Source organism: Haliotis rubra, unplaced genomic scaffold (genome assembly GCF_003918875.1).
Source record: "Haliotis rubra isolate DU_JTF1 unplaced genomic scaffold, ASM391887v1 Scf1273, whole genome shotgun sequence".
Lineage (NCBI taxonomy): Eukaryota > Metazoa > Mollusca > Gastropoda > Lepetellida > Haliotidae > Haliotis > Haliotis rubra.
In genome coordinates, this window is record NW_025765196.1 from 196,683 (window position 1) to 220,320 (window position 23,638).

General features: G+C 38.6%; 1 protein-coding gene across 2 annotated transcripts in view; it reads right to left on the bottom strand.

Moving 5' to 3' along the window:
* Positions 1-23,638, bottom strand: part of LOC124266707 (ankyrin repeat and SAM domain-containing protein 6-like) — a 38,540-nt gene that overhangs the window by 13,221 nt on the left and 1,681 nt on the right. Inside the window, exons 2-5 of one of the 2 annotated variants that reach the window (XM_046701502.1) lie at positions 23,592-23,635; positions 21,621-21,822; positions 13,789-13,878; positions 3,604-4,846 (exon numbers count right to left, since the gene is read on the bottom strand). In XM_046701502.1, the coding sequence (XP_046557458.1) occupies positions 4,158-4,846; positions 13,789-13,878; positions 21,621-21,789 (948 nt within the window). In that variant the 5' untranslated portion in view covers positions 21,790-21,822; positions 23,592-23,635 and the 3' untranslated portion in view covers positions 3,604-4,157. Of the gene's footprint in view, positions 1-3,603; positions 4,847-13,788; positions 13,879-21,620; positions 21,823-23,591; positions 23,636-23,638 lie in introns of those variants that run through there. The other variant, XM_046701504.1, reaches the window with a different exon arrangement.

Sequence of the window (23,638 nt, forward strand, 5' to 3'; positions counted from 1 at the left end):
AAATAATTTCAATTAAAAATGGATGTTTACAAGAAAGGTTTAGAAAGGTTTTTAATGGCCTGAAGGCACGAAAGAGATTCGGAAAAGATGATGTATTGTTTATATTTACGATGTTTATTAATATATTTAAGAGCTGTTAATATGGCGTTTGCTTCTGCTGTGAAAATAGAGCTATTATTTGGTAGTCGAGAAGATATTGTTCTGAATCCAATATTGTTCTGCACATGCTACTGCGCCACCATCCTTGGACCCATCTGTAAATAAGGGTTTGTATGTATTATATTCACTTTTTAATTGATTATATTCTTGTTTATATTGTAATTCATTAGTTTCAGATTTCTTAAACTTTGTCAGAGTTAGGCCAACTTCAGGCCTCACCAGTTGCCAAGGTTGAAATGAATGGCTTAATTCTGTGCCCAAGAGGCGGAACAAGAGAAGAGTTTTTGTTGCATAAATCCCCATAAAGAGGATTAAAGACACAGTTATATGCAGGGTTAGAATTGTTAGAGGACAGTTTGGTAATATATTGTAATGATAATTTTATACGGCGTTGTGCAAGAGATGGCTCATCTGCCTCGACGTAGAGGCTGTCAACAGGGGAAGTTCTAAAAGAGCCAAGACAAAGTCTCAGGCCTTGGTGATGGATAGAATCTAAAAGTTGTAGGTTGCCATTGCAGGCTCCACCATATACGATGGTGCCATAATCAAGTTTGAACGGACCAATGATCTATACAGGTGTAGGAGGGTAGCTTGATCCCCTCCCCACTTAGAAGTTGAAACCCGTGAAGGTCCCGCGTTAGAATTGGTCTTCAGTAACCCATGCTTGTCGTAAAAGGCGACTATGCTTGTCGTAAGAGGCTCGGGTGGTCAGGCTCACTGACTTAGTTGACACATGTCATCGGTTCCCAATTGCGCAGATCGATGCTCATGCTGTTGATCACTGGATTGTCTGGTCCATACTCGATTATTTACAGACCGCCGCCATATAGCTGGTATATTGCTGAGTGCGGCGTTAAACTAAACTCACTCACTAGAATTTGAAACGACTTTCATCAAGTCAGTTGCCTTCAGGCATTTAGTTTTAAGGGATTAATATGCGGTAGAAACGTTAGATGGGAGTCAAAAATTAGACCCAGGAACTTGGCCTTCTTCACAACTTGATGGGATTGCCATTTAAAGATAGTTCTTGGTCTTTATGAGGTTTGTATTTACGGCATAAATGTACACAGTTAGTTTTTGGTTTCGAAAATTTAAAGCCGTTTTCAAGACACCATTTATCTATTTTGTTTAAACACAACTGCAGTTGCCGTTCAATAGTATGCATATTTTTCCCACGACAATAAATATTAAAATCATCCACAAATAATGATCCATCGATTGTATCGGTTAAAACCTTGGATAAACTGTTAATCTTGATACTGCCTTGTGGGACACCCTGATCCTGATTGTATTGATTAGACACGGTAGAACCCACGCGGACTTGAAATTGTCTGTCATTTAAAAAGATGGCTATAAATTAAGGCAAACGGCCTGGCAATCTGAAGCCATGTAATTTTTTTATAATGCCATATATCCACGTCGTGTCATATGCTATTTCAAGATAAAAAAAGACAGACACTTCGTCTTGTTTATTAATTTGCTAGACCTCAATCCACATTATGAAGAAAATAAACAAACACTTGTTTGGCGGTTAAGGTGGAGTTTAATAAGTCCCTTAGGTGAAAAATATCACACAGCCCAAGACTGACCTAAAATACTATAAACACCACAGACACCATAATCATGGCATGTCTCAAGTAATAACACTATTAACAGAGCTGTAAGTCATAAGCAGAAAGATCAGATAAAATATTGAAGGTGTTAAGGCAGAACAATGTGTGATGAGGCTGAGTAAGAAAACGAAAGAACATATGAAGGCAGGGATGGAGGGTGATTATACCACAACTTAAGAAATGAAAGTTATGAAAGACTCCGCACACGCATGGCAGGCAGGACGGAAAGGCGAGGACGCATGCGTGGTAGAGAACAAGACAGACACTTCCGGTAGTTATGCAAATAAAACATCATGACACATGATTCTACAATTTGCTAGACCTCCATCAACACTATGAAGAAAATAAACAAACACTTGTTTGGCGGTTAAGGTGGAGTTCAATAATATAGGTAAACAAGTCGCTGAGGTGAAAAATATCACACAGCCCAAGACTGACCTAAAATACTATAAACACCACTGACACCAAGGCAAAGCCCGCCAAACAAGAGAGAGAGCATCCAAGAGCTGAACAGTAAAATGTCTACCAAACATCAGTTCACAATTGTAATATTAACCATATAACTGAAGGCATGAATTAACATTGAGGGGGAAACTAGAATGTTGACAAAAGAAATCTGCACGGACAGATCCAAAAAGGTAACCCACTTGAAGTAGGCAAGCACCATCCTGTCAATACGTCTATTTCTCCAGTCTTAAAGTAAATATGTAACATAACATCACATCTAAACCAAAAGGAAGCCATGTTGAAAATATAGGTTCAAACAGCTATGCAGATTCAACATTATAATATACTGAGTCAACAAAGAAACTTCACATTCTTTCTTCAGGGCACTATAAAAGAACAAGAGTTGGGAGATGGTTAAATTGTTAAATTGTTATTATTTCATTGCTGAGATTTGTGTGATGTACTCGATACACAGACAGTGCCATAATCAGTTCAATTAGATTACACCGCCGTTCCAAAACATGGGAATACAGAATGTCAAGTCACAAGAATAAAAATGCGAAATTTCTCAGTTCAATATCGTGTATGGCCGCCCCGCGCATTCACCACTGCCAAACATAGTCTCCTCATCGACTGCCTGATGCTTGTGAACACGTGGTTGGGGATTCTGCGCCATTGCTCTTGCATGGCAGCCCCAAGTTCCTGCAAATTCTGAGGTTGGTTCCTAAGACCACAAAGCCTTCTCCCAAGTGCATCCCAAACGTGATCTATTGGATTAAGGTCAGGGGACCTTGATGGCCAGTCCATGACGTTGATTCCAGCGTTTTAAAGGAAATTTCGTGTCGACATCGCGGTATGCGGCCGAGCATTATGCTGGAACTGTAGACCTGGGCCATGAGCCGCCATGAAAGGAACGGGTTCAGGGGTGAGCACCTGGTCGCGGTAAGCAGCAGCTGTGAGGTTTCCACGGATGACCAGAAGTCGGGAACGGTTGTTCGCGGACGACGCGACCTTGGGCGATCAGAAGTGGTGCCAGTTTGTTGTAGACGACCTCGCAAGTCATACACAGTACGACGGCTGCATCCCATTGCTCTTTCGACGTCAATAACTGATTTTCCCGCTTGCAACACGCCAACGGCACGTTCACGTTGCACATTTGACAATCGTGGCATTTTAAGTACCGTGAGAACTGTGGTTTAAAAGTGTTTTTTCAATGCTTGAAGCCAATGCAAACACGTTCATATGAAGAAAACTTCAATGCGAAGATCACGTGATCGACTGCACTTGCAAAACCTGATTTGGCACTAACGTCATTTGCACGACGAATGGATGGGTTTGAGTGGGTTTTGCTAACGTTTTTCTAGAGTCGAAAGATAGGGATCCCATTTCGGATACATAGATGTATCATCAGCGAAAAAGTATTCATTATTTTTCAAATTACATTTTGTGAAGTTTCTTTTTTGACCCAGTATAAAAACAGTTTCTGAAAGCAATCATCAATATATACAAATAAATGAAGGAAATGGCTTGACATTTAGCCTTTGAGAAAATCAAGGCAATAGAAAAACTGGTAATGTGTGAACATATATAGTTGTGACAAGTTATGACAGCCTGATTAAGAATACAAATATGACTGACTACATGGGAAAGTTCTGTACTCTGACCAAGTTATTTAAATGTTTGTGCCATTCTGCCAGAAACTCAAGAGTTTGATATAGTCCTTATAAGACGACGATGACCAAAGGCAGATTGCACAATAGTGTCACTGTCACTTGAGCCTGTAGCTGCAGCCAGCGAAGCGCCACCCCTTCTTAAGCTGTGGAACGAGTATGATTGAGAGTCAAGCCACATTTGTGCAAAAGGCAGCTAAACTTTTGGTCTTATCGCTGTCGAGACCAAGAACGTAACTGTCCCTTGTAGCACTGAACGAATGCTGGATCAGAAAGTCTGGCTGGTATGGCGTTCACCATACGACAATAGGCACGCACAGGGCAACATAATGAATGAGGCATTCTTGTTATAGGCACATAATTCACTGATCTGCAGGACTGTAGAGATTTTAGTCCATTTAATCCGAATGGTTAATCCTGACACACCCAAAGAAATGTCATATCTTGTTAACTGTTTGGAATGGTCAAAAGAGTTTCCAGTGGAGCTAATGAACTGTGATTTTCTGAGCATAGCAAAATATCCAAGTAAAATCATCGCCCACAAAGATAAGTCTTCATTGTTGTGAGGATCAAAATGATGAAACATGGCTTCCAAGTGCCAAGGCCATAAAGGTAAGCGTTGATTGACCAAGTGTGTACTCGTTTTCTCCAGACCGGTTAGTGTGAGTTTGACACTAGGAGCATAAAAATCTGTAGTGTCTATGCCAAGGATGGTAGACCAGGTCCTGACTCCGGAAATGTAGTTTCTGACTGACTGGACACTCTTAAAGTTCTCTGTTAGAAAGCATGCATAACGACTCAAAACTTCAGTGGTGGTTGGAAAATCCTTACAGTTTACTTCGTCACAGAAAAAAAGAGAGGTTCTCAACTGGCAGTGCATGTTTTTGTGTGTACCTGGTCGGAAAGCAGCATGCTGAGCTGCCTTCACTGCTGTACCTAGTGTTTTCCACTGTGAACCTGAAGTCAGAAAGAGTGATCAAGTGAAAAATGAACGTCTTTAATTCCAGATTCTACTAAAGCACAATCCTTGAACATGTCAAAAAATGACGTTTGGAAAGAGATATCATCTGTCCATCAAGATAAACAATCAGGGCCACGGTTTTCTTTTCCAGGGAGGTGTATTGCCTTGATTTATATTTTCTGGTTGGCACAAGTAAACCATATGTTACGAGCTATCGCAAGCATAACTGTATCTTTGCATTTTCCTGAGCCTAGCAGATCCACTGAAGCAGAATTGTCACAATGTATCAATAAGCGTTTCCGCTGCAGTTGATCAGACCAGCACTTAATGGCTATGTACACTGCCAACATTTCGCAAACACATATATGTTGGCCTAACAGTCTGTCAGGGAAACAGGCATGAAAGAAATGCACTTGGTCGTCGATGTTCATGATACCACGTATACCACCCAAAGTGGCATCCGCGGCAATGACGTGGTCACACCCACTCCATGAATGGTCTGGAATTATTGATACTCCATTGATGTCCTCCGTGAATATTAAGAACCATCGCATGTCCTTCTGGGCCTCGTGAGATATGTTGATGTGGTAGAAGTTACTCTTCACACTGCGCAGTAAAGCCACCGATAAATAGCCTGGATGATCTGATTATGTCTGATATGTAAGCCAGCTTGCCAATCAGAGACTGTAACTGCCGTCTGGTACATGTTTTCTTGTACAACATTTTATGAAGCACTTGTTTGATTTCCACTAATTTTTCAGGAGGAATAGCTACTGTCATAGCCATAGTGTCAAATTTCTTGCCCAAAAATACCAACTGAGCGCTTGGGAAGGAGCATTTTTCCACTGCTGGCATCATCCCCATGTCAATGATGAGATTTTGCAAGACTCTAAAACCCTCCTCAGCTTTTGTGGTATCTTGCTATGTCATCAATGTGGTTGACTCCTTCATAACCTCTTTGTTCAAATATGTACATGAGGGCATTTGTAGTTCTCTGAGCTGCCATAGCGCCTGTCTGGATTCCAAAGGGCACCTTTGTGTCGAAATATAATTGTCCATTCCATGTGAAACCTAGCAGGTGATAATCTCCTGGGTCTACTGGTATCCAACGATAACACCGTTTGATATCAAGCAGCCTCTACCATGCTTGTTGATAAGGCGAATCAGATGATCAGCCGAATCAGATGATCAGTGGATGGATAGTGTAGTTTACAAGGGTCCCCTAGGGAACTGTCTTGAGGAATACCATCATTGACAGAAGAGTTGCCAGGAAAAGACAAGTCCATGACTGTTCTTCTCTCCAGAGAGTCTTTCTTAGGGACTGACATAAGAGGGGACAACATCATTTCACAACATAGAGGTTGCGAGGCAAAAGGGCCCATAATGGCTCCGTAGTGAAGTTCCTTCACAATGAAATCTTCTATATGTGCCTTGAAATTAATAACTGACCTATGATTCTGATGACTAGCCTTTGGTAAAGGAGGAGACACTTCGTGTAGCCCACTGGCCATCCAAAAGTCATAAAATCTAAAACGTCGGTATCCCTAGATGCTTGATTGGCATTTTAGAAGATGCTATTTGATGAAGATAGAGATTGTTCTGGGTTACATCTTCTTTTTATTCTTGAGTACAACATTTCAGGGCTTGTTCTGGCCCCATCATCAGGTAAACTGAACAGTAACTGTTAACTCTGGCCGTGACGTCACAATGCTTATGACGTCACAATGCTATGACGACGCAATACATGTGGTGGTCAATAGATACAGATGACATGGCTAATAGAATACATGTTATTTTGAATATATAAGATGTCATTTACTGCAAAATTGTGTAGCTACTGGTCTGCCTGTCTCACCAATGTAGATGTCACATTTCAGTTTATACACACAGCCTTTAGGGTTGGATATACCCCTTACCATGCCTTTAGGGTTGGATTGCACCCCTTACCATGCATTTGGGAGGTAGACACCCTGGTCCCTGTTTATTGCTGGTTTTGTGTGTTTGATGAAGATAGCCTCAATCAACTTGAGTTTACGCCAGTCACTGATGTTTTTTGAGGGGACTTCAGTTTCCCAGTCAATTTATTGATCGGGATTAATCATAATGTGTTCAGAAACTGCAGATTTCAGATCTGATTTGTCCACTGAAGTTTTACCAAATGGTAAGGGGTGCAATCACGCTATATCCAACCCTAAAGGCTGTGTGTATAAACTGAAATGTGACTGTGGTGACATCTACATTGGTGAGACAGGCAGACCAGTAGCTACACGTGTGAAAGAACACAAAACTTCAGTGGACAAATCAGATCTGAAATCTGCAGTTTCTGAACACATTATGATTAATCCTAACTGGCGTAAACGCAAGTTGATTGAGGCTATCTTCATCAAACGCACAAAACCAGCAATAAACAGGGACCAGGGTGTCTACCTCCCAAATGCATGGTACATAAAACAATAAGACAATACCCTACCTCGTCACTGTTCCCATGTATAAAGCATAATTTCTATGTATACACTGCTATTACTTTACATTCTATACATTTATAAATACGTCTCCGTACAGTTCTAATTCAATCAACAGTTTTGTATAAGTATCTGCACAGTTCTAAACTGATCCATTAATTTTGCAGTAAATGACATCTTATATATTCATAATAACATGTATTCTATTAGCCATGTCATCTGTATCTATTGACCACCACATGTATTGCGTCGTCATAGCATTGTGACGTCATAAGCATTGTGACGTCACGGCCAGAGTTAACAGTTACTGTTCAGTTTACCTGATGATGGGGCCAGAACAAGCCCTGAAACGTTGTATTCGGTATCCCTGTTATTGACAAGCTTTCTTCGGAGAAAGTTTATATTAATACTGGAGGCCACAGAGAGCCGCTTGCCTTTGCAATTTGGAAGTCATGAGTTGAAAATTTTAGCATGTAACTGAATGAAGTAATTATGAGCAATCATTAGGGTGTCCTTGATAGGTCATGTCATCTGAGCATTACTTGATGATTGATGATCAGAGTTTCTTCTGAACTGATTGGCCTGAGCATTCCTGTTATAAGGTGTGTTAACCTGCTTGCAGTGTTTAGCTGGATGATTCGCAGAAACCCGGCGACGTGTGAGGCATTGGCTGCAAATATGTTGTTCCAGATGCCCACGAGCATTCTTGTGCTCCCTGTCTTTTTTGCTGCATGCTCCCCTCTGGAAAGGGCCACAGTAGATGGCAGGTTAGGGGTCCAAAAGTCTCCTGGCCTTTGTATGTTCAAAGCTATCACTCCATGTGGCACGACCACTTTCAATCTCATGCAGTACATCTTGATGGAAACGCAAAACATTTGCCCACAGGAATTTCTCAACATAAAACATGCACTGTATGAGGTGGTTAGCTCTACTGTCTTTGTAGCATGAAAGTTCAACATATTGGATTATGTGTGTTTCACCCTGATAATCTGGTACTGACAAGTTCATATACAAGGTATCCTCACTCCCAGAATATTCTTGTGGCCAAGCAACATCGAAAACTGCTTTATAACTTGCTGTGCGAGTGAAACCTGATTTAGGCTTCTTCCCTTTTATTCGTTTCAGTAAAGAATATCCAGACGTACCTGGTTGTTTGGCTGTTGAGTTTGGCTCTGAGCTGGTGTCGTCGGAGGACGAATCAGTAGTTCTGTCTAATTCTAATAGTTGACGAGCTCTGCTATCCGCTCTGCTGACGGCAGTCTTGTCCTTCCTCAACGATGATAAGGTAACGGTTGACTGCTTTTTCCCCGTCAGCCGCACTGCTAAGATTTGTGACACTAACTCCCCGTTTTGACGTTCTAAAGCCTGGATCGTTTCATTTAAGTCCGAGACCAGTGCAGATTTCTGCGCGTCCTGAGGCAAAGGAAGACTATCCTGAAGTTCTCGTTTCACGGGAGCCGGTGTCTTCTGCCGCTGCAGCGAAGGAACTTTCGTCTACGAGGTAAAGGTTGTCTTCATTCTGTTTGCATAAGCGTCCGGAAGGCCCGTCGTGTCCAGATAAAGCTTCTTTACAAGTGGAACACTTACGTTTCGAAGACATGAGTCCAAAGTTGATTATACCAAAACTTAAGAAATGAAAGTTATGAAAGACTCCGCACAAGCATGGCAGGCGGGACGGAAAATAGAGGACGCATGTGTGGTAGAAGACAAGACAGACACTTCCGGTAGTTATGCAAATTAAACATCATGACACATGATTCTACAATTAGAGCGTTTTTAACAAATGTTTTCAAACGCACTAGGTGATCGACAGTACTTCTGTTTTACGGAAACCAAATTGTATGTCTGCTATAAGGTTATTTGTTTCCAAGTACCAAACAAGTCGATTATTTATCATTCGTCCACAGCTAGTTAGTGAAATTGGTCGAAAATTGGACGGATCCGTATGGTCACGTCCAGGTTTAGATATGGGTACTACTATAGAGTCACACCATGAGGAAGGAAATTTCCCTGACGTCCAAATATCATCAAAAATATTTAAAAGAGTTACTAGACAGGATTCCGGTAAATGTTTCAGGAGTTGATAATGTATGTTATCTGCTCCTGTAGCAGTATTGTGAGCTTGATCAAGAGCAGCATGGAGTTCATGAATAGAAAATAGTTCATTATAGTCTTCCCCATTATCTGAATTAAAGTTAAGAGGTTTCCTTTCTTGTTGTTTTTGATATTGCTGGAATTTAGGCACATAATTAGAAGAGAAAGAATGTTTAGGAAGAGTTTCACCCAGTTTGTTCGCAATATCAGATTTATCAGTAAGTAATTGATCTCCATGTTTAAGATGATGGACGCTAGATTTGGTACCTTTGCCTTTAATTTTCTGCACCATGTTCCATACTTTGGACATGGGCGTTCGAGAATTTATTTTGGATACATAATTTTGCCAAGATTGATGTTTATTCTGTTTAGTGGTACGCCGCCTTTCAGCAGTTTAAAATTTAAAATTATGCTCCATAGGGTGGCAACGGAAATAACGTTCTGCTTTTTTCCTTGCCTTCCAAGCTTGTTTGCATTTATCGTTGAACCAAGGTTTTCGAATATGTGGAATTGCAGAGGATTTTGGTATACACTCATCAGCCATGATGTTCAGTGCATCAGAAAAACATCTGACAGGATCAGGAACGTCAATAAAAAGTTCAGGTTTAAGTTTTTCAGTGTTTCCACAGTGTTTCATACAAAGCCCAGTCAGCCTTTTTAAAATTCCGCCTTGATGATGGAGGAACATCAGATGAAGTAACGGGATTTAGTATAGTAGGAAGATGGTCACTTCCACAGAGGTCATCGTGGACTGACCATTCAAATTCATTCAGTAATTCTGAATTTGTGACTGACAGGTCGAGAGCGGGATATGTTCCTGTACCAGGATGTAAATATGTGTTGGAACCATCATTATATATGAACAAATCATTATCGGAGCAGAACTCTTCCAATAGTTTGTCTTTAGCATTAGTAGTTGTACCACCCCAGAGAGGGTTGTGGCCATTTAAATTCGCCATAATAATACAGGGTTTGGGTAACTGATCATATAAAGTTTGAAGATCAGTCTTCTGAAAGGTTGATGATGGTGAGATATATATAGAACATAATGTAAATGCAACGTGTAATGTAAGTCGCACTGCAACAGCTTGGAGATGAGTAGTAAATAAAGCAGGGCTATGGATAACATTATGTTTAATTAGGATTGAAGATCCTCCAGTGGCCCCTTTCACTCGGAGGCGAAAAACAATGATATGCCTTAAAAAGACGCAGGTCAATAGTATCTGTCTCTTTTAAATAGGTCTCCTGCAGACAGAATGCTGACGGTGTAAAATCCTGGACTAAAATGTGTAATTCATGGAAATTAGCCCTTAAACCCCTACAATTTCACTGTATAATAGGATTATAATAAACTATCTTTTGGGAGGTTTTATTGGGGGTCTATATTTGTTGTATAATTTGATATGATGTTCCGACCCTATTGAGGCTCTGCCACTGAGTTTTTTCAGAGAATCTTGTTTCATATATTTGCCTTTAACGAGCTGTGTAGACTTTGATGTCGACTGAGATGATGAGTTGAGATCAGAGAATGTTTCACATTGGCTTTGAGACGTCCTGGGAACTGATTCTGTTGTTTGAGTAGATGTTGCAGGTGAGAATATCTGAGGAGATTCCGTTTTAACCCAGGTCAAGTTTGTCTGACAACTTGCAGATGACTTTGTGACTCCAGTGTTTGCTTCTGATAAAGGTCTGGTTACGGAAGCATAGCTGTCCTTATGTTCTGAGCTTTGGACAATTTTTTGGGCATTTGCAAAAGTGATGTTTTGGGTGAATTTTATCTTATTTATCTCAATTTGATATCTCCAAACAGGACAGTTTTTAGAGTAAGAGGGATGATCCCCTTCACAGTTGGTACATTTTTTGACATTACTGTCACAATCTTCTGTTGTATGTGTCTTTTCGCAACAGGTGGCACATACAACAGACAATGTGCAAGTATTTACACCATGACCGAACTTATGGCATTTGAAGCACCTTAGAGGGTTCGGAATGTACGTGTCAACATTGATGTTACAATATCCTGCCTTCAGAGATTTTGGAGCATTTGGTGATGAAAATGAAAACAGATAGGTGTTTTTATAACAGCGTCGTTTTTCTTGGTTGTGAAACTTTTGACATAGAGAACGCCTTGATATTTCATCTCAGAGACGATGTCAAGTTCCGACATATCTGCAAACAATCTATCACGGTCTCTGATGATTCCCTTGCTCGTGTTTAGTGTTTTATGAGCCGTGACCTTGACCGGAACGCCGACAAACGAATCGTACTCATAAGGTTGGTGGTTCGTTGCCGTTTTCCACACTCATCCAGCAAAGCACAGGAACTTAACGTTTAATATTTTTAACTTCACCGGCAATACCTTGAATGCCCTTAGATATGCCAAAAGGTTCAACTTTAATGGTGTCTTATCAACAGTTTCAATGACAAGAAATCGTAGCCAGTGGACGTGGGCAGTGTTTGATCATTATCAACTGGATCAGTGTCTAATTGACGTTTGGTTTTCTTATTGGGAGTTTCGTAAGCCATGGTTAAGTTTTAATGGTTCGTCATCCGAGCTCCCCACCCACCACGGAGTATCACAAGGACAATACTAAAAACAAGCGGATCTCCAGCTTGCAGCACCAGGGATACCCGGATGATATACTTCGGCAGAAAAATTAAAAGATTAATAATTCCACCAGATTGGCCCATGAGCCACCGCCTTCTGGGCATACGACTCTAGGCAAAAACATACATGAAATTGTCAATTTGAAATTTTGAGTTAAAAAATTCGTCAAGACTTAAAATATATCATGTAATAATTTTCAAAAAATATGTGCAATAGTACATAGTTGTAGCACACGGCTTGGCGTGACCAGCCGATTGATAGAATCGGGCCAGTTCTACCTCCCGTCTGGGTGAAGTAAGGGGCAAAGTGGTGTGTTGGACAAAAGGAACACGATCCAGGCTCCCAGTGCCCTCAACCACCAGACTCTCGTCCTCTCAACCGACACAGGCGCGCAACCCACGACAAACGGGTTGGTGGACCAAATATACTCCCGGGTCCACAGGGGGGGGGGGGGTCGAAGAGCTACTTGGTGTTACCCAGCACCCACCACGAGGAGGTGGCTCTTCACGGGTGCCTTGTCAAAAGAACTAATAATGGTTATTATCATACAATGGATAAAGTCACCGGATATTTTCGGTATTCGTTGGGGTCATCATATACGGATATCGATGCAACTTAGAGAGGTTATATGAAAATTTCAGGGACTACTTTGAAAGTGTAAACAAACATGGCTTCAAGCGTCGGCGATCGTGTCCGGATGGACGGTCGTGGTTACGGTTCTGTCAGTGCTTTGATCCCAGAACATTCATGCCTGGTTATGATAGATGGAGTAGAATACAAAGCGAAAATAGAAATTCATTGGCTTACGAAGATACCAACATCAGTTCCCCAACCGACTGTCAGTGTTAGCGAGAGAACGGCATAGGAATGTTGGTGCACAATGCCACGGGAACATTAAAGCGTATTTTGTTGTTCAAAAGGTTAATTGAAGGTTATGAAGTTCCAAGCGAGTTTGTTGTTATTTCTCAAGACTTGTAGACAACAATACGTACTTTAGCATAAAAGCTTACTGAGAACTAGATGACTTAACGCACTCAGCTGTGTTATCAGGAGAAAATTATGTCACCGGGCTTGTGACGTAACGTACATATTTTTGACGTCATAGACATTCCATGAAGTTTAGTTTCATGATTTGTGGCATTTGAAATCGCATTTTTTTATTTTTTTATAGCAAAAATGACAATGCATGATAAAATAGGTGATCACGCTCGTGTGTTTTGGGATGGTTAATTTCCTGCATTAGGAATAATCAGTAAGCCAAGGCTCGCTAAATACAATGTTTATTCCTAATGCAGGATATTAACCATCCGAAAAACACACTCACGTGATAACCTATATTTATTTGCAGCGGCTCGCTCATTTCTGATAACTTGAGGGCGGTTTCATGGTAATTCTATCTATATCAGCTTTAATCAAGGTTACAGCATTCAAGGTCTCAGTAAAGCTTTCAAGACGTGTTCTGGTAGACATGTGGTGGAATTTTCCAAATTCGATGCATCAGTGACAATAATGATGTCCGATTCAAGTCCCTATTTTGACTATATTTTGTGTTCCCAAATTATTTCAGGTGAACATATGACCACATATGTTTATGACGTGTGCCACCGGTGGGGCAGGGTACGCTCACTATTTGATAGTGATTCATAAGCACATGCTCTGTCGTCGTATCACATGGTGACAATCACTGGATTGTCTGGTTCAAACACGATGTGTTTAAAAACAACATCATACATATATATTTCAATGTATTTCATTTGATGTTTTCCAGCTATACCTTGTGTAGCCAAAGCATGTGCAGCCTCCTTGGTCCGGTACTCCATGTCATGTCCCACACGCAGTACTGAAGTAGGACGGGCAACGCCCTCTGTAAAGCAAGAGATGAAAGTTCCAAGTATGGTTCCAGTATCTCTGTCACCCTTGCCCAGATCAGCTCACCGTTGATGCCATAGCAACAGTCTAATTTTTTATTGTCAAATTTACAGAAAACACATTTTACGAGTTAAAGTATACATTTTCCAGATTCAAACATTTGTTTAAAAATGAATGGTGGAAGCCCGTATTCTGCTGGTTTCTTGTCTACTTTTTATCTCGCGTTACATGCACAACATGTGAATTCTTTTTATAAATATGGGAAAGAAAGGAGAGACAAGGAAAGAGAGAAAAGGAAAGATGAAAGAGTGCAGCATCCGGCCTAGAAAATACTCACTATGTCAATTTGTTGGTTTAATCAATTTGAAAGAGACATAACCATTTTTGGGTCGAAATTTAATTCCGCTGAGGTATATCTTGTTTTATTGATATATTGCTTGATAATGATAAAAATGTGGTTCACTAATACACTTGCCTCAGGGTCCCCCAGTAAAAACTTTGTACTATCAATATTGAGGCGAGTGCCAGTCTTCAAATTGTACCAGTTTGCAAACTGAGAGATAAGATGCTTAGTATTCTCACATAAAAAGAGTAAGTGCTCTAGTGTTTCTATTTCTCTGCCACATAAAGTACAATTGTCATCCTGATTAATACCTATTTTACAAAGAAATGACTTCGTAAAGATTATTCTGTGCATTATATTAAATTGAAAATTCCTAGCTTTATTCTCTATGGCAACAGCTTTAATCATTGTAAAACAGTCAGCAAGATCAGTATCGGCTAAAACACTATCGAGCTTAGATTCCCACTTGAGTTTAGATTATCCAATGATATTATGGGATTTTCACAAAATTGTGAATAGACAAATTTACAGTCAGCTGAGTTACATATTTGTTTAAGAATAGTACAGTCAGCATCGGCTAATTCATCATAATGAGGTGTTGCCTTGGCAAGATTAAGGTATTGTTCAATACTTCCAGGATATAAATCTGATCATTCAGCAATTACCATGTCTTTTTCTAATCAACTTAATAAGGAACGAGGTGGAGGATACTGGAAACTAAATACATCATTACTTTATAACCAAGAATATGTAAACACAGTCAAGGATATGCTTTTTGAAACAAAATTAGAATACTGTAACTGCACTGAGGATGAACTAGGTGATATTGAAGATTCTAAACTACAACTTAATATAAGCGACACTTTGTTCTTAGAAACATTTTTAATGAAAGTGAGGGGGAAAACAATATCATTCTCTTCCTACTTAAAAAAAATCAAAACTGAAAAAAGCAAAAATTTAGAAGGAAAAATTTTGGCAATGGAAGAAGAAATCAGAGAAAATTTCCAAACCATATGTGAAACTAAACTTTCTGAACTATCCAAATGTAAATTAGAGTTTGAAAAATTAAAAGAAGATGAAATAAGAGGTATACAGATAAGAAATAGAATTCAGTGGTATGAGGAAGGAGAAAAACCAACCAACTATTTCTGTCATCTCGAAAATAGAAATTATACCAGTAAACTTATGAATAGTGTTCTCAATGACAAAGGGGAAGTAATATCAGATGGTAAGGCTATATTAAATGAACAAAGGCAATTTTATGAAAATCTATACTCATCAGGTGGTAAAATAACAGATAAATATATTAATATATTTGATGATATTATTACACCCAAACTGCACACTGTACAGGCTGAAAATCTTGAGGGTGATATTACTATAGATGAAATAACACGAGCCGTTAAATCAATGAAAAATAACAAAAGCCCAGGAGTAGATGGTTTCCCAATAGAATTTTTTAAATTTTTCTGGAAAGATCTTCATATTTGGGTTTGTAGATATATATCAGAAGCATTCAGGCAAAATATGTTAAGTCCAACAATAAACAGAGGCGTCATCACATGTATCCCAAAAGCTAACAAAAATAGACAGTTGTTAAAAAACTGGCGCCCAATTTCCCTACTGAATTCTTTGTATAAAATACTCAGCACATGTATAGCCAATAGAATTAAAACAACATTGAATACTCTTATTCATGAAACTCAGACAGGTTTTATACCTGGAAGGTGTATTAGCGAGAACATTAGATTATTATACGACATTATGTTTGAAGCAAAAGTACAAGATAAAAAGGGACTCTTGTTGCTTATTGACTTTGAAAAAGCTTTTGACACTGTCTCTAAAGAATTTATAATTTTAACAATTGGAAAGTTTGGCTTTGGACCCAATATGGAAAAATGGATCAAAATATTAATCAATAATGCTACATCATGTGTTATACAGAATGGTCATTTATCACAATTTTTTTACAATGAAAGGGGCTGTAGACAAGGGGACCCAGTCTCTCCCTATATATTCATCTTAGTGGCTGAAATATTAGGAATAATGATCCGTAACAACGCTGCAATAAAAGGAATTACATTGAATAACACTGAACATAAAATTGGACAGTATGCAGATGATACTGAATTATTTCTCGATGGGCGTGAAGAAAGTTTAAGGGCAGCAACTGACACTCTCAATAATTTCTACAAAATGTCTGGTTTAAGAATAAATATAGATAAAACGAAAGCAGTGTGGATAGGCTCAATGGCAGGTAGTAGCATGATTTTATGCCAGGATCTTAAGCTTGATTGGCATAATGAGGACTTTGATATTCTAGGAATAAGACTTAATCCTAATTTAAATAACCTTTGGGTAATTAATACAAGAAAAAGACTAGAAATTATTAATAGAACTCTAGGGAATTGGAGGAAAAGAAAGTTGACATTAATAGGGAAAATAACTGTTATTAAAACTTTAGCACTTTCATCATTGGTGCATATATTCACCTCACTCCCAAATCCTCCAAAGGAATTCATTGACAAATTAAACAATATATTTTATAAATTCATCTGGAATGATAAGCGGGATAAGATAAAGCGAACGACACTTATTAGAAAATATGAAGAGGGGGGACTCAGAATGGTTAATGTACAGGTATTCATAAACTCTTTAAAACTGTCAGTTTTACATAAATATCTTCAAAATAATAGCAGTTCTATCCCTAGTATCTTTCCATTTAAAGATATATTTCTGCTTGGAGCCAATATTGAAAACTATGTCAGTATTATGAATCCCTATTGGAAAGATGTATTGGCTGCATGGGGAATATTTTATAAAACACATCAAACTGATTTTACAGATATTGATCAAATCTTATCTCAACCCCTTTGGTTCAATCACCAATTCCAAAATAGTAATTTCATTATAAGACATTGGCATCTCAAAGGTATTCACTCTATAAGAGACTTGTGTAATGATCAAGGTATTTTGCCATTTAGTGAACTTAAGAAAACTTACAAAATTAAAGGCACAATTCTTGACTATTACCAGGTTCTTTCAAATATACCCCCAAAATGGAAAGAAACTATAAGAAAGAATTTATTGATTGTTCATAATCACTATCTTAACACATCACTGATAGATTTACTTTCAGCACCAAAGAGATCCAGATATTTCTATGACAAACTTATAACTACTGAAAACCTACCATCAACATGTGAAAAATGGCAAAATATCTTTGATATTGCAATTCCATGGCAAGATATTTTTAGAAAATATAGAAGATGTACAAAAGATACCAAATTGATTGACTTCCAGTTTAAATTTATCCACAATATTGTCTACACAAAGAAAGAATTATTGAGAATGAAATTAGTAGATGATGAACTTTGCTCATTTTGTAATTTAATGTCAGAAAATTTGATACATGTTTATTGGGAATGTGAATGTGTGAAAACGTTCTGGCTGAAAGTGAAAGAATATATTGAAGATAAATCATCAGAAACTTTTACCCTGACAAAATATACAGTCTTAATTGGCGGATATGAATCACATACTTCTTGCCAGTAAAAAATATATCCATATATCAAGTATTAAAAAAAATAAATTATCACTGGATACATTTGTAAAAATATTGAGTGATATCTTCAAGACAGAAAAGTTTATTGCAAGTAAGAATCAAAACATATTACAATTTGACAGAAAATGGTCATCTCTACTGCACACATTCCCAGCCTAATGAAGATCCCAATATGTGTAATGCCAACCCATATGAATTTCTCTCCTACGGTGTACAAGTGTTGTTGCATCATGTGCTTTGTATACATGTATCTACTGATTTTGAATGAATAAAAAAAAAAAAAAAAAAAAAAAAATTGTTTAAGTATGTACTTCAAGAATATGAAATATAGGAGATATGTTTCATGAAGATTAAATTCTTCTCTATTATTAGAAAAGGTTTCACTTCACCAGCGTCTTCTATAATATCTCGCATATTTTTCATTCCTGTTTTAAAACATGAAACAAACAGACCTATATCATATATAAATTCATAATTGGTAGACATATAAAGTTACTAATGCATTCAGCATGTGTTTCTTTGATACAAGTGTAACAATAACTTTCCCAAACTAATTTTTAATATTTTTGGAGTAGGACAAAAGTTTTTCTCCTTGAAAGTTAAAAAGATCAATGTCCCCCAAAGGCGACAGTGTTTGAAATACTAAGTGCTGCCATAATCCCTTTGCTTTGAATAGTCTTCTGATGCATTTAATCTTCATATACTTGCAAAAAGATATGATATCTATCATTTTCAAACCCCCCCATTTCATAGTCATTTATTAACATATTTCTTTTAATTTTATCACGTTTGCCGCCCCAGATAAACCTGAAAAGGATAGTATTCAAACGTTTAAAGGAGGGCTTAGATGGGTTGGGAAGCGCCATGAACAGGTATGTAAAAAGGGGGATAATCTGCTATTTGATAATCATAATTCTGCCTCTCAAACTTAAAGATCTGTTTGACCATGAAAATAATATTTTTCTGATTTTTGAAAATTGTTCAAAGTTTAGTGAAATCATTTCACGATAGTTAGTTGAAAAAGTAATACCCAGAATTTTGAATGGTTCTTTTGACCAACGAAGAGGTATATGCGGACAGAGTTGATCATTAGAATTTCGCTTGCAACCAAACCATATCATTATGGTTTTATCACAGATGAGGTTTAAACCAGACACGGTACCAATTTCTTTAATAACATAGATCCTTCAAGTGTAAAATTGGTATCATGAAAATGAGGTATTCCATACCCTTTCTCTTAACTCCTTTTATGTTCTTATTTGTTGTTCTAATTGCAATAGCTAGTAATTCGACACAAGCAACAAAGATGTACGGGGCGACCGGGTCACCTTGACGAAAACCACGCCCTAAAGTGAAACACTCTGATAATGTACCAGAATTGAAAATAGATCTACAGCTTTTCCTTTGAAAAAGTTTATCCCAATTTCTAAGTACAGGGCCAAAGTTAAAGGCTTCCAACGTTTTGTCAATGAAGTCCCACTCAACTGTATCGAATGCTTTCTCAAAATCAGTTGCAACTAAAAGACCTGGGACTTCACGTTCTTCACAATAATGCATTAGATCATACAGTATGCTAGTAGTTTCCTCAATAAATCTTTTTTTTAAAATAAACAAACCTGTTTGCGTTTCACTTATTATACCAGGAAAGACTTCTTTAAGACGTGAAGCAATTGCAGCGGATGTAACTTTATAGTCTACGTTTAAAAGTGAGTGAGTCGGTAAGTGAGTTGGGTTTTACGTCGCTTTTAGCAATATTCCAGCAATATCACGACGGGGGACACCAGAAATGGGCTTCACATATTGTGTCCATGTTGGGAATCGAACCCGGGTCTTCGACGTGACGAGCCAACGCAATTGGTCGCTAGTTTTTCAAGTAGCGTCTATCGCGTGAGTCTCTAGGTATACATGTGATTATACCTTGCCTTTGGAAATCCGACAAAATTCCCGTTTTGTATGAATATGTAATAGATCGCCAGAGAATTACACCTATGTCTTTCCAGAAAACTTTATGAAATTGTGCACTAAAACCGTCGGAACCAGTACTTTTTCTGTTCTTCATATTTTTAAATGCTCGTGCACATTCATCAAGCGTGAGTTCAGTTTCACAAAGTTCGCGATTATCATTTGTAAGTTAAACATCGATATCTATGTCATTTTGCCAGTAACTTGCACGTTTACTTGTGTACAAATTATTATAAAAATTGGAAGATTCTCTTAATATGTCTTCCTTTTTTGTCAAAACTGCGCTTGGCGTTAAAAGTTCACCCATAGTTTTTATTGATATAATTTCTCTTTTCCAAATTCATAAAGTATTCCGTATTGTTTTTCTCCCTCTTCGTACCATCTTGCTTTACTCCGAAATATAAGCCCTTTTACTTTAGCAGTTCTAATATTTTCAAGTTTTTCCTTTTTGAAGCATAAATCTATATTTTCATCACTACTTAATATTGAAAATCTGGCTTCCATTTCATATATTTCACGTTTCAGCGTTACCCTACAGTTTTATTTCTTATATTCATTTTAAGTATATCAAATAATAATTGATCATTCACTGATAATTCGATACTTTCTAAGTTCTCCAAGTCTCCAGAGACATAGTATTCAAATACAGTGTCGCATATAGTTTATTTAACAAGATGGACATAGTCACGGACATAGAGTAGGGACGAATTGAATTTCCAGTAACCCGGTCCACGCTGTGGGGGACTCGGCGCAAGCTCAAGTGAAACGATAGAATGATCGGACCTGTAACTCACACCTATGGACGCGCGCTTGACAAGAGACATTACTTCTTCAGAGACAAGGAAACAGTCCAGTCTGCTTTGTTTAATGTCGTTGCCTTGTCGCCATGTATATTGTTGTTTATCTGGGTTAAACATTCTCCACGGATCAACCAACCCTAGCTTAGTTTTTATTTCATTTTCTCAAATGCCCCAGTATTATTTCTGTGCTTTATATTATAGGTATCTAAGTAATAATCTTGAACTAATAGCCCCGGGTAATTGTTCTCATTCCGAGAAGAGGTCTTGGAAGAAATCTGGCGAATCTTTATTTGGTCCGTATATATTTGTTACCGAAAATCGAATATTTTCTATTGTAATGTCAAGTATAACAAAGCGACCATTGTCATCTGAAATTGTTTTATGAACTTCATATTCAAAATTATCTTTAATCAAAATTAATGTTCCCGCACTGTTACTTGTTCTATGTGAGAAAAAAACGTCTACAACCCCATTCAGCTGCCCATGGGCGTTCTTTTTCTAAAGTACTATGTGTTTCTTGAAGAAATATAATAGAAGATATTCTCTTTCTTAGGACACTGAAAATTTCCGTATATATACTCGGTACGAGTGATTACGCAAATATGCCCAAATTGAAATAATGTTCACAGTGCCTCGCCAAGACTCGGCACTGTTAACATTATTTTAACGATGACATATTTCTCGTAATTACTCGTACCTCGTTGGTTATTCTATTTTATTACCCATACTGTAATTTTTTAAAAAACACCACGAAATAAAAACAACCCGTAGACGGGATTTGTGACCTCAAACAGCTGATTCGCATTCTTGTGCGTATTAAACCTAACTTCTCGAAAGAAGCAATAATATACCAATTTGTGTTTGAATCTGAAATTCAACACGAAAAACCTGACAATTTATCTATGTAATGCACATAATAGCTTGCGTTCATTAGCTTCCGTCATGCTCACACCTCTGGTATCCCAGCTGGCTACAACGTGTGGAACCTATTTCCCTGGTTTGTCAGCCGTTGTTTATCCTGAACAGTGTTAAATGTCACGGTTACCTAACCTCCCACAACCGCTTACCTGTCTCTTTTGGTCGTCCAAATGTGAATAATCTCTTCAAAGCACCTTTCATCTTGTCACCACGGTTTACGTCAGGCTTCTGACTTCTCCGGATAATTGAACTCTTATTCGAGGATGCCAGACTGCTTCTCGCAGTGCCAAAGCCACTGTCCGCAGTAGAAACAGACATCCGGTCAAAGAAGGACTCCAGGTCCTCTATTCTCTGTGGGTGCAAACAGAGCAAAATAAGGAGTTAATATATACGTTGTAGCAGTATCACGAGTGATGAACGATCTGATGTACCCTCTGTGTTGCCGTGTAGTTTGATCAGTTAGGGGAGGTGTACATGCAACACAGAGGGTACATCAGACCGTTTACCCCAAGTGATGAGGCTTCAAAGAATTCATCTCACCGTCATGGCTACCGCTTGTTTTATCTTACCGTGGTCACTGAGCTGTCTGTGAAAACACTGCTGTGCAAGGAATGTCAGGCAGTTCCAATTCAAGATATTGATGTAATTCTCTCACAATACTAACTCGAGGAAACGAAGCCAGTATTAAGATGAAGCATTAACCATAATTGTTTGCAATATTAAAATGCAAAAGAAATTACGTCTCACAAAACGTTTGCACCTTAACGGCTGTTAGAGCAAAGGAATCTGAAACTCATGTGACGGAGAAAATAATTTTCTAACAATGACACTGACATTCTGAATTTTGCAATTTTCAAAGGTGGGATTTTCTTTTGTCGTTCTCAGAGCGCATTGATTGTTTAGGAGCGAAATCTCGCAGAATATGACATCGTGGTAAAGTTCTGCAAGCTCGTTGCTTCTCTCTTGGTGTGTTTCGACAGAAGTCTCCCCCCGGCGTTGATCACTATTTGATTGATTTCTGTGCGTTAGACGTGGTGGTGGTGTTAAACATGAACAGAAGAAGGATGCATTGCATGGGATATAGGATGGCTAATTTGCAGGCGTTCCTTGTTGAATACCTGCTGATACCCTTGTGAACGATGACACTCATGATTTTGGCACTCGATAAGTTTTGGGTCGTGGCACCAGTAGTATGGATATAGTAATTTTTGTAAAAGTGGACCGAACCGAACACATGAACCGCTACAATACCAGGTAGAATCCCTGTCACACAAATCGTCTCAGAAACCATCTTATAGATTCAGCTTAGGTATGTCAATGGAGAGAAATCTCACCAGAAAACATGCTGAAGTATCACAAATCTCAGTAGAACCAGAATGATGCCCGTTATTATTCTTTCGTCAGACAGTTTTATACATAAATTTCTTTACCGTGTGGTATCTTGCAAGACGAAAGATGGATCAAATGAAGATTGTTCGATCAATATATTGTTTTCTTGATAATATCATCAGATTTACATGTATTTACGTCCTATGTTGTTTAACAATACCGTGGTTTGGTGGATACAGCATCTGGCTGGAGAATGTAACCTTGGTGGTCTGGTTTCTAGGCCGCAATACGTTAGAGGATGCTGTACAAGCAGCCTAACACACCATCCATGAACGTCGCTATGTGATTGGCATAAACCCAAAGCAACATGAGGTGAGGTGAAATGGGGTTTAACGTCGTACTTGAGAATATTTCGCTCATATGACGACGTGCATGCGTGTGTATGTTTATGTGCGGCTGCTTGTACTAGCCCAGACTGAAGCTGGTTTTATAGTACTAGTCCACTGAGATACCATGAGGCAGTGAAGCATGAATACCCCACTCAGACAAATTATACTGACTCCGAGCCGACCAGTCCTCGATGAACCCATTAGTGCCGAGCGCCAGGCAGGGACCAACAAGTACCATATTTTAACGTCTTTTGGTATGACGCGGTCGGGGTACGAACCCGCGACCTTCCGCTCTTCGGGCGGACGCTCTAACCACTACACCACGGAGGCGGTGCCCTAAACAACATTAAACTGTATTTAAGTACATTAAACCTCAACAATATAAAACTGATCCAAAGTCACCTTCCTCAGTCGGATATTTTCTTCCTCAATACTGACGATGTTACCTG